The following is an 11,785-nucleotide window of genomic DNA, read 5'->3' as shown; positions in this document are numbered from 1 at the left end:
GCTCATTTGATTTACAGCAGCCCTGCTGTGATAATACATGTGGGCTACGTACCAGTGGATATGTAAACGTAATGATGTATCAATCGCAGAATACCCATATGAGGTCCTGTATAATCTAAATATATACACACACACACATAACTAACCATCCACTCTGAGTTGATTTAAGTCTTATGTACATGTACATGAAGTACACGGACACGCTGCACAGGTGGTTTCATGTCTGCGCAGCTGCTTTATATGTGTGCTGTGGGGAGTGGGCAGGCTAGGCAGAGTGTCTTAAAGAAGTATCTACACATCCAACCAATGGGGATCATTCCCTGTACATATGGAATATGTAACGGAGTGGAGAGAGAGTCTCGATGTGATAGAGAATAAATTATTTGACCAAAAAAACCCCAAAACACACACAGCACAAGAGCAAAAAGCATCTCAGCAGCTGTCTGCACTGTGGTGCACAGGTAATGATGTGAGCTTCTTTTCTCGCCGCCTGACCTGGGAAAGGTGTTGCAGTAACCCAAACTCCAGGCCTCAACCCTACAGTGTCAGGACAGCTATGCATAAACCATGTAAAACAGAAGAGGCCCAAATTCCTTCACAATTATATGAAACAGTCATTGAGAAAATGATTACTTCAATTTATTGCTGAGAGGCTGTGAAACGCAGAGTGTTTAATTAAATCCTAGTCTCATATTCTTTTTAAGTTGTGGAACACATTTTCCTGTTTCATTCATTCTCATAACTCACTCAGCTTTTCCTACACGTCAGAATCCTGCTCTGGAAAAACCCTGAGGAAGTTTAGTAGTCACTTCCTCAACTGCTGCTACCACACACTGCATGCATGCAATCAGAAATGTGAACAGAGAGCAACTCTAACCCGAAGACAGTGTGAGTGCATATGGTTCCGTGAACAGCATGTTTCCTTCACTGGTGATGGTGGAAACATAGGGCAGACTTTAATGATAATGTTTCTACAACATTCTTCTTTAAAAATAAGAGAAATTTGAGTCAAACATAAGAACCCCTCATCGGGCCTGTGTGGTGAAGCTCACACATTTTATCAATGCATCAAAACAAGGAAATAAATGTTCTTCAAATGTCTTCAGGCAAATGGCTGAGTCACCGACTCAGTTTCCTTCTTGACCCTCTTGTTGCCCTTTGCTCTTTGACCCCCGCTCCTCTTCAGGTGCTGCTCCTCCAGCCTTTGTTGTTTCCTCTGGAGGTACACCGCCACATTGTCAAAGGTCACCTTGTGCAGCTGCTCAAACCGGTTATTAGTCCTTAAGGAGGCTGGTATTTAAGAGAAGGTACAGTAAGTATATGTCTGCATCAGTATATGAAAAATATAATAATACAGACAGATGTCCTGATGCAGGCTCAATCATCCAGGTAAGGAAATCCCAAAAGGTTGATTCTGTTCAACCCAACGTAGCGTTTTCAGCAGGAGAAACATATTGTCACTCATCCACGTGACGTCTTCAGTCTCAGCTGACTGAAGGTTTCCAACTTTATAAACAGTACATTTGCACAATGACTGGAACCAGCCCACTGAATGAACAATGGGCTGGGAGGTCAGTTTCTTCATCAATAATTTGCAAATTTTAGGCAATTTGCAAATTGCCTAAAAATCTTAGAAATATGGTACCAGCCAGATGTTTACTCTGGGTTGTTTTGCCTTTGAGGAACCTTGGAGTCATTTTTGACCAGGACATGTCCTTCAACGCACATATTAAACAAATATGTAAGACTCCTTTCTTCCATTTGTGCAACATCTCTAAAGTTAGAAATATCCTGTCTCAGAGTGACGCTGAAAAACTAGTTCATGCATTTATTACTTCCAGGCTGGACGACTGTAATTCATTATTATCAGGAAGTCCTAAAAACTCCCTGAAAAGCCTTCAGCTAATCCAAAATGCTGCAGCAAGAGTCCTGACAGGGACTAGAAAGAGAGAGCAGATTTCTCTTGTTTTGGCTTCCTGTTAAATCCAGAATTCAAAATCCTGCTCCTCACATACAAGGTCTTAAATAATCAGGCCCCATCTTATCTTAATGACCTTGTAGTACCATATCACCCTATTAGAGCACTTCGCTCTCGCTCTGCAGGCCTACTTGTTGTTCCTAGAGTATTTAAAAGTAGAATGGGAGGCAGAGCCTTCAGTTTTCAGGCCCCTCTTCTGTGGAACCAGCTTCCAGTTTGGATTCAGGAGACAGACACTATCTCTACTTTCAAGATTAGGCTTCAAACTTTCCTTTTTGCTAAAGCATATAGTTAGGGCTGGACCAGGTGACCCTGAATCCTCCCTTAGTGATGCTGCAATAGGTGTAGGCTGCCGGGGGATGATGCACTGAATGTTTCTTCTTCACTCACCACGTGTGTTCATACACCTCTCTGCATGTAATCATTAGTTATTATTAAACTGTGGCTCTCCTGCACTGCGTGTCTTTTTGTCTTCCTCCCTTCACCCTAAAATGGTCGCAGCAGATGGCCCCGCCCCTCCCTGACCCAGGGTCTGCCGGAGGTTTCTTCCTGCTAAAAGGGAGTTTTTCCTTCCTACCGTCGCCAAAGCGTTTGCTCAGAGGGGGTCGTCTGACTGTTGGGGTTTCTTTCTATTACTGTAGGGTCTTTAACAATATAAAGCACCTTCAGGCGATTTGTGTTGTGATTTGGCGCTAAATAAATAAAACTGAATTAAACTCACCTTCAAGTGTCTCCCAGTGTGGCCTGAAGGCTTTAGTCACTCTGTTAAGTTCAGGTACATGAACAACACACTAGAGAGACCCAGAGAGCAGACAGGTCAGCCAGAGTCAACACACCCATACACACTTATGGGAGAGAATTAAACAGGGAATTTTGTAAATGGTAAACGATAGCAGCAGACTATATTTATGACTATATACACTGAAACACTGGCCAACATCCCTGGAAGAGAGAACAATACCATGGCAACCATAAAGGTACAGCTGTACTGCCCCATGTCATAGGATCTGATTCGCTGAGCCTGTGTTTCATCAGAGTTAGTGTATCACAAAGAACAAACTCGTTTTCAATACTTAAAACTATTGTCATATATCCAATATGGACCCTGGATGTGTCCAGTCTCCAATCTCGTGTATCCAGTGTATGAATGTAACCAATACAGAGACTCCAATCATCTGAAAATATCTGAGTGCAGTTTCTTCTCTACATATATTCATTATGAATTATGGCATTGTACCTCCCAGGAGCTGTGTGTCAGTGAGTAGATTTGAAGTGGTGCATCACTAGAGTCCATCAGCACCCACAGTCGTCCTTCGGGGTCAAAGTTCACGTCCAGGGGATAGCAGGGCAGGGAGATCCTGCTGTGTGGCACAAGCTTCTCCTTGCCCTTCTGAGTCAGTGTGAAAAGCTGGAGTATGGGCACGCTGAGAACACACGGGCGCAAGCAAATCATCAGTGGGACCCCTCCGTAAGACTCTAGCTTTAATTCTGAAACTGGATTAACTACTACAGAGACTTGGCTTAGTCTCTGTAGACGACATTTTTTCCTGACAAAAGCCAGATGCTAACTAAATAAAAAGTAAAGCACAAGGATAGAAACTGTGATGAAATATACTGACACTCTTTGTCAATGTTTAGAAACGAGATCGAATCAGAACTAATGTGTAGTTGTGTTTTTATGTTATTGTATTTTTGCACACGTCTGTTGCTTGTGAAGCTCGCACAAGAATTTCACTCACATGTACTGTACCAGTGTACCTGCACATGTGATGTGACAATCAAAGCGATTTGATTTGAAGTGCTTGGTGTTGGCTCTGCAGTAACATTTCCTGTTACAAAGCACAGCAGTGTTTTATGTACCTTACGTGTGTAGCCCATTTAATTAAACACTTTTACATAACGTCTTATTTGATAGTGCAATTCACATTGGTGCCCTGCGCGAATGCACAGGATGGGTGGGTTTAAAGTTGCTGTAGGTGGGAGCTGGCAGCTAAACATAGACAGTGGGTCCCAGGACTGTCAGCAGGATGGAGAGTGCAACTGATTCTGATAACAAAACTAAAGGTGAAGAATGTTTGATCTAATGTTTGGAGAAATCGTTACAAACAAAGAAAGTAAAGGTAAAGAGCTGGACTTTGCTGCACTTCTCACAACACACAAAGTGCTTGTGTTTAGTTTTCAGTCTTGTGACTGACCCTGGTGGGCAAAACATTACTCCATTGTGACCACAGATAGTGGACAGTCGGTGGTACTGCAGGACAAAATGTTTTGTTATTTCCTCATCTGTCTTGAGCCCAGACTACTTGGATTATCTATCAATGGAGGAAAAAACGAACACATGCATAGAAACTACGACTTTTGGGGAAGTGTGATCCATATTCTTCCCCAGCAGCTTTATTTAAATCCCTGAAAATGGCATCGCTCACAGAGTGACATATACAGCCATGATAGCAGCCTTCAAAGTAAGGACAGCAACATGTATTTTTGATCTGGATGGTTAAATAGTGCCATCATGTAGGAGGTGAAGAAGAAATGTTTCATCGTTAAAGCAAAGGTAAGCCTTACATAAGTAGCTTAAACCAACTACCACACATAAGCTAGCTACTGCTCAGCCTCTTCCTCGGAAGCCTAAACAGAATCGCTCAGTGCACCACTCCACACGTCCATCTGGCCTTTACTTGGAGTTTCTATCAGATTTCTCAGGTTTTTTTAATCCGATTTAGTGCTTAGATTAAATTAAAGAATTATTGTGGGTGATTTTAAAATCCATCTCAACACAGCATTTAATCTATTAAAATATAAGAAATAGCTGTAATATATACAAATAGCTTAATTATAAATATCAAGACTATAACGGAGGTGAAAGAGATTTTACTCCAACCTGTAAAACTTCATTTGTTATTTTACTGTAGAGCAAAAGGGTAAAACTGCTGCACTGTGTATTAGATAGAAGAGTTGTACAGAGAGACACAGGCAGGAATCATTTCCTGTGTCGCTCAGTGGTGCATTATGGGTAATCTGTCTCACTGAATGTGCTCCTGTGACTGGCCAGCACGTCACAGAGTGGGTGGGAGGTATAGTCCAGCATTGTCCTTATCTTAGATGACCTCCGCCTGCCACTGAGCATGATGATAAATGATAACTGTATTTGTTGTTCCATTACTCATTTTTCCTTTAATTTGGCGCTCATCTGGTTAAATTTGTAAAGTTGTATATAGTGCACAGTCCAACAACAACAGAGTCACACACGGGGACTCACCTGTCACACTGCACAGCTACATACTGGCCATCACTCGAGCTGGTAATTCGGCACACTGTTGTATCCTGAGCATTGAAATGAAAAAAACAAACAAACATACGTTGGATTGGTTCACTCTGACTACTTGCCCTTTTAACAAAGCGACTTGTTTCGACAGTCCCAGGATTTCTAATATGAAAATGTTTGGTTGGTGAGATAAATCCACAGGTCTTTTTCAGCAGTTTCCCCAACGCCTCGTGACAACTGTCATGATGATCCATGGATTTAACTGTAAAAACGTTCAGATGCCTCCTAAAGCTGTACAGCAGCAAACAGACAACTGTCAAGAAGTAAGAAATGTTTCAGACTTGGATGTCTCTGAACAGGTTTCAGTGATGTGCTACACTGACACCTGTGTCTGAAACGGAGAGAAAAGTGCTACAAATGTCTACCGTATGATCCATCAGCAAAAACTAGGAAGTGTGCAATGATTTGTGTGTAATGTCTAAGGACTCACAAGCGTGTGCTTTAATCTGCATACAAATACTAACCAATTTGAGCACACACAAACCAATTTTACAAATGCGTGTACCCAAAGTGATCACAGTTCAAGTTCAGCTTCATAAATCGGATCATTTTTCTCTGAAAAAGCCGTCTGTGCGTGCACATGTGTAAAACTACACACACTTCCCTTTCGCTCACAACATCTTAAATGCAAGTGGACGAATCGCCTCACACGCACAGATCACTTTGCACGCCCATGTAGGGTTGTGAGACACACTGCCAGCTTCGCACAGATCCACACAAATGTGTTCAAGTCCCAGTGTGAAGCTCGGCCTTCTGCTTTCTTTTTCCAAAAAAGTGGACATTTCTTTCTCTAAATAAACAAAAAAGCTCTACTAGAAAACAGATTTGCCAATTACAGACACTACACCAGGGGTAGGCAACTCCAGGCCTCGAGTGCCGGTGTCCTGCAGGTTTTAGATGTGTCCATGACCCATCACAGCTGATTTAAAGGGCTAAATCACTCCTCAGCATTTCTGAAGTTCTCCAGAGGCCTGGTAATGAACTAATCATTTGATTCAGGTGTGTTAACCCAGGGTGCAATCTAAAACCTGCAGGACACCAGCACTCGAGGCCTGGAGTTGCCTACCCCTGCACTACACAGTTCAAAGATTAACAAATGGCTCAGCTGCTTCTACATGCTGGGCGTTTTTCTGCAGGGAAAAGTGCACAGCTGCAGAGGGAACATCATATCTATACAGAACATCACTGTGGCTCAACTGGAAGAGTACGTGTATATTTTCAATATAGATATAATCCAGGTAATGTGTGATAGCACTTTGAAAGGTTTGAGGTTACCATTTTCTGATAAAAGCAGGCTAACATTGATATTAGCTTAATATAAATCCCAAACACTTCAGGATGTAGCAGCAGGTTATTCAAACCATATATTAATCTTTAAAGTTTACTGTCTACAGTCTGTAATTTGTAAACCTATGCTTTCTAGTAGAAGGATCATTATAGGCCACTTTATGGCCATATACAAAATACAGGTATGAGTGGAAGCCCAGATGTCCCAGTTTTACACCGGGACTTGAACGCAGGTTACATTTGTGTGCACAGGAAGCTTTTTGAAAGAAAATGATCCGATTCATGAAGCTGAACTTAATAAATCCTGTGTAAATCATCACCAACAGAACTGAAACACATGCAGTCCTCAGATGTCACACACATCACTGCACACTTTAGTTTATATGCTATGCATTTTTAACACTTCTGAGGCAATTTCTCTCCATCCAGCTACATCGTGCAGCTTTAGAGAAGCCACACAGGTTAGGTTAGGCTGAACCTGTGTTGTAGCCTCAGTGTTACAGAATGAAACACACTGGATACCTTGTCTTTGTCAGCCTCAGAGCTCGTGGTCTCGTCAAGCTGTCTGAGGTCCAAACTCTGCAGCTCAGAACCAGATTCATAGTCCCACAGCTTCAATGTCCCATCCTGGTGAAGACGCACACTGACACTCAAACTGCACAGTCAAAGTACTTCAATAAAATCCAACCCCAGCAAATGTGCATTTTTGTTGTTTTGACTTGTTATTTTTTCCAATCTCATTCACATGATTTGTTCATCAGTAGAGTACAGTGTGTCAAAAGACACAAAACAAGACATTGTTTCAATAAAACACATTTATGACCCTTCTATGACTCTTCTCTGACCACTCTTTTTTTTTTTTTAAATGTTGATGTAGAGTGAAGCTCATGGAGAACTGCCCATGACAGGTAACAATGGCCTGGCATGCTTTACAACAGTGGGACAAACTGCAGAGAAAACTCATACATAGGGGTGGGCGATATAAACGATATACGATAGAAACAATATAAATTTGGCCAACGATAGAGATTTTGACTATACCGCTCTATCACCATAGCGCATGTTGATGATGTCATCAAGCTGCGCCTGTTTTGGTCGAAAGCATCGCAGCGGCTAAAACCATTATCATCTGCAAATTATGCTGACAGTCACAGCAAAGAGATGAAGCACTTTTGAAATATGGGGAAAGCCAAAAACTGCGCTTCCTCCACTTCCGTAACATTGATTCATTAATGTTGAATTCTCTGGCAGCTGCTCTGTTCCCATGTTGTTGCAGTATATTAATGACTAACCGCGTATTGTGGATGAATAATCTCAGTTGTCCTGACTGAAGTTTGGCCCGTGTACAGCATCCTGCTATGCGATTGCATTTGTCCCTGACCATCAGAATCTCTCACGTTAACTTTTATCAGTGGAAAAAAAGTTGGCGTTCATCCTCCAGCTTCACTGTGCTAATGTTATGTTAACATAGCTGTGTCGCTAGCAATCACAAAGCACAACATTATATACCAGCTAGCCCAACTTCAGTAACCCTGCAAACGTCACTGCTGTTTAGTTTTCTGTCTTCATTTATGTTGGAAGTGATAGCAGAGCTGTACGTTTGGATTAGTTTCAAAAATCTCAGTCAGAACATGGTATGAAATGTTTAGGTGGAAACTAGCGAGCTAACTTCCTGTTAACTTCTAACTCCGTTAAATTTAATAAATTCTGTTTTCATGGATGCCTGGATGTTAAACTTAATTGTTACACCTGGTAAAGCAGCATCGCTGATGATTTAATTAAAGATGAAAGAATTTAGACCGTTTTTAACTCTCAGTGTTCGTTTGACTTTGGGACCTGAAATGGACGGAGTTTTGGACCCAAATTACTCCGCGAAGCTCCTCCCTACGGCAGCCGTAATGCTCTGACAATCCATCAAGCAGTGCGGCTTACAAAGCTGTACTAAAACATTTTTAACAGATTTCTGCAGCCAAAATCGGTCGAGGTCAGTAAGCACAACCAGAATTCATACATAAGGAACACTCTTGATTTTTGAGAAAATTAAAGGATTTTAAGTCCTTACAGTGTGGAAAATACATTATACAGAAGAAGAGAATATATCGCGTTACATATCGTTACTGCACATGCTTCAAATTATATCACAATATGAATTTTAGGCCATATCGCCCAGCCCTACTCATACATATACTGGGAGAACACGCAGACTTCATGTTAGATGTCACGTACCCCTGATCCAGACAGAAGCCAGTGTGGATGTGCTGACAGGATCTGCAGGGCGCTGACAAACCTGAGAGAACACATTAAAAAAAACACTGAAGCAAACCTCACCTACACGCTGCTACAGTGAAACCGTGCACAGACAGTGTTTTCCCTTTCTGTTAACACACTCACTGACGATGTCCCAGGCAGAAGGACTGGATGTTGTATGGAGACCTGAGATGGCTCACTCTGATCTTCTCATCACGGTCAGCTGTGATGATGTACTTGTCATCCAGCGCCACTGTCTGAAAGACGGCACAAGAGCATCTTTAACAGACATTCTGATAAAAAATACACTGATGACTACCCAACGGCAGATTTCAGTGCAGTATGTTGTCAGACAGCTGCCACTAAAGGCAAGAGCAACAGGTAACAACATGCTATAAATGACTGATGGAAACGCATACATAAAACACACATACTGCTAACATGTTTGTTTATCCACCGTGAGGAATCAGCAGCCAAAACACTTCTTTTGATAGATTTATTTATAAGGCACTGAATGATAGTGGTGTTTCTTACTAGAGCTAGCAGCATAGATAGGTGGCCCATCTTCAGCTCGCCTTCTTTCTGTGGCTCAACCACCGAGAACACATACACATCTCCTGATTTGTCCGCCACCAGCAGCTCCTCCTCAGCCTGGGTGAACACCAGGGACGTGCACCTCCTCACCACCCACCTGTTAGACACACAGCGCCGTTCTGAACACTTCCGTACAGTAGATGAAGCTACTGAAACTGAGTGACAGAGGTGAAGTCATACCTGATGCTGATGCAGTGCCATGAAGGCTCACAGCGAAACAGAACTAGTCTCTTGTTGTCATCAGTCAGTGCCAGGAGCTTTCCAGATGGAGATACAGCAAAGGCGAGGACTTTATCACTTCCTGTTTCTTCTGAGGAACCACCATCACTGATGAACAGAGCAGATACGTTATAGCTATATCCTAAAGCCTGACGGAAACTTCTGCGAGATTTCCCACAGCAGTCTAAATGCTGCATAAATCTGCTTCTACTCTGCGTCTGTTTTTCTCTTGTTCATATTCTTATTTTCATTTGCACAATACAAACACATTACCAGCCCATTTATACCTGTTCTTCTCATCCTTTGTATTCTTAGGCTTCTTCTCAGCAGTGCTGCAGTCAAACACAAATGGATCTCTGTGATCAAGGAGAGTAAATCAGTTACAATTCCATCTGAAATTCTACTGCCCGTTATCCACTCAACAATCATATATTTCAGCAGCAATAAAGTAACAGGACAGCTGGCAGATGACTTGTTTCTGTGTTCCTATTATTTAAAAGTGTCACATTTGGATTTAGTTCATGTTAATTTGTCCCAACACAAGTTGCTGATGCAAATGAAATAATACTGTCATTAGGCTGGTAAAGAAAAAAAAGCTTATAGGAGAGCAAACACCTAAACATGTACCAACAATTTGTTACTTTTTAGCATTTTATCCGTAGATAGCAACACTTAAAGAGGAGCAGAAAGAAATCAAAGGCTGTCAGATACCAAGCAAACCTAGGCCTCTGTAACAAGAGCTCAGTGTTTCATATACAGACAGCTCAACCAGGAGAGCTAAAGCAGTATTTTCCAGATGTCCAAAGTCAAAAGATGCCATCATGAATGTACTCAGAGGTTTGAAGCAGCTGAAGGTGGTGGCAGGCGGCAGAGCATCTCAGAGGAGGAAACTATTCGCTAATGTTCATCGGTTCCAGACTTCAAGCAGTCATTGACGCAGAGGATGTTAATCTAATGTTCAAATAACCCTCATAACTTTGCCGGCTCAGTTTCTGTTGAGCCTGTGGAAATGGAGGAACCCCTTTAATTAAAGCTGAGAGCTTTCAGCTTGTTTTACATCACTTCCCCTGTTGGTGTTTGCAGGACCAACACTGCAAAAATGTGATCACCGTACACGTTTTTGTGGAACCAAGTGTAATTCGTAAGTGGCGGTTTTTATCATTTGAAACCATCGTTGTGTCATGATTTATATATCTCTACACAATAAACAAGAGTTACCCCCTATCCACAGATTTTCTTGTATGGTTATCCACAAGTATAGATTGAGCAAGGAGAGCGCTTGGTTGGGTGGGGTGTAAGGGTAACAGCACTTTCTTTAAACAACATAATTAAGTATGACCTCCTATTTTAGAAAGCCCTAAAAGCAAGCTAACCATACGTCCATGTCCCAGTGTATTCGCTCTAACGTGAAGAGCTGCGAGCATTTCTAACACGGAGCCAATGAAAGAGATTTAAAGTCAAACCTGGCTTCCTTTGTATGTACTGCAAACAGTTTTTTGTCGCAGGTGACAATAATCCAGTTTCCACAAAAACCTACAGCACTCATGATGCTTAACGCGACTGGGCATCCATGTGTGCGACGGGAAACTGCCGTATTTTGTCGCGTACGAAATACGTCACGGAACGCCCCTTGAGTACGGGACGCACATAAGAAGCGCGGCTGTGTCCACAGGAGAAGAAGAACGAGTAAAAAGAACTTTAAAATCGGAGCAAAACCTTGAAAATTAAGATTTAAAGACTGCTCATACTTCCAGCACAGGCAGCGCTTAGCTTGAAAGGTGGGGGAGTTTATTACTGAGGTATTTTAACATTGCTGTGATGCTGTTGTTCAGGTTTAGGGTCTGTTGTTTTAGTGAATGGCTCATTGTGCCCAGCGCACGCAGGCTGTACAGAAATATGTACAACAGCTCGAGCACTGGGGCCTGGCAGCATGACAGCCCCACCCTGTCAACATGGCATCTGTTGTTACAGTTTTGCTCATATCCATCATACCCACGGGGATACCCACAGTGAATACTTTTTTAAACGGCATTTGTGGGAAACTTGCACCATGTCACTGAGATGGCATCCAGCCACAGGGAGGGATACACGGGGCAACGCAAGCAAGCTCTAAATGAAACAGTTTCCCTTGTGAA

The 11,785-nt window shown here is 42.2% G+C and overlaps 1 protein-coding gene across 1 annotated transcript; it reads right to left on the bottom strand.

Annotated features, from left to right (window-relative positions):
- Positions 1–617: 617 nt before the first annotated feature.
- Positions 618–11,256, bottom strand: wdr4 (WD repeat domain 4). The gene is made up of 11 exons (XM_040025605.1): positions 11,114–11,256; positions 9,938–10,006; positions 9,612–9,758; positions 9,372–9,528; positions 8,982–9,094; positions 8,817–8,877; positions 7,113–7,217; positions 5,238–5,302; positions 3,216–3,402; positions 2,700–2,769; positions 618–1,290 (listed from the first exon to the last, which is right to left on the bottom strand). The coding sequence occupies exons 1-11, from the start codon at positions 11,194–11,196 to the stop codon at positions 1,103–1,105; spliced, it is 1,245 nt and encodes a 414-aa protein (XP_039881539.1). The 5' UTR covers positions 11,197–11,256; the 3' UTR covers positions 618–1,102.
- Between the last annotated feature and the right edge of the window lie 529 nt (positions 11,257–11,785).

Source organism: Simochromis diagramma, unplaced genomic scaffold (assembly GCF_900408965.1).
Source record: "Simochromis diagramma unplaced genomic scaffold, fSimDia1.1 OVJJ01000322.1, whole genome shotgun sequence".
In the NCBI taxonomy this organism is placed as follows: Eukaryota; Metazoa; Chordata; class Actinopteri; order Cichliformes; family Cichlidae; genus Simochromis; species Simochromis diagramma.
This window is presented reverse-complemented; position numbering and strand designations above follow the sequence as displayed.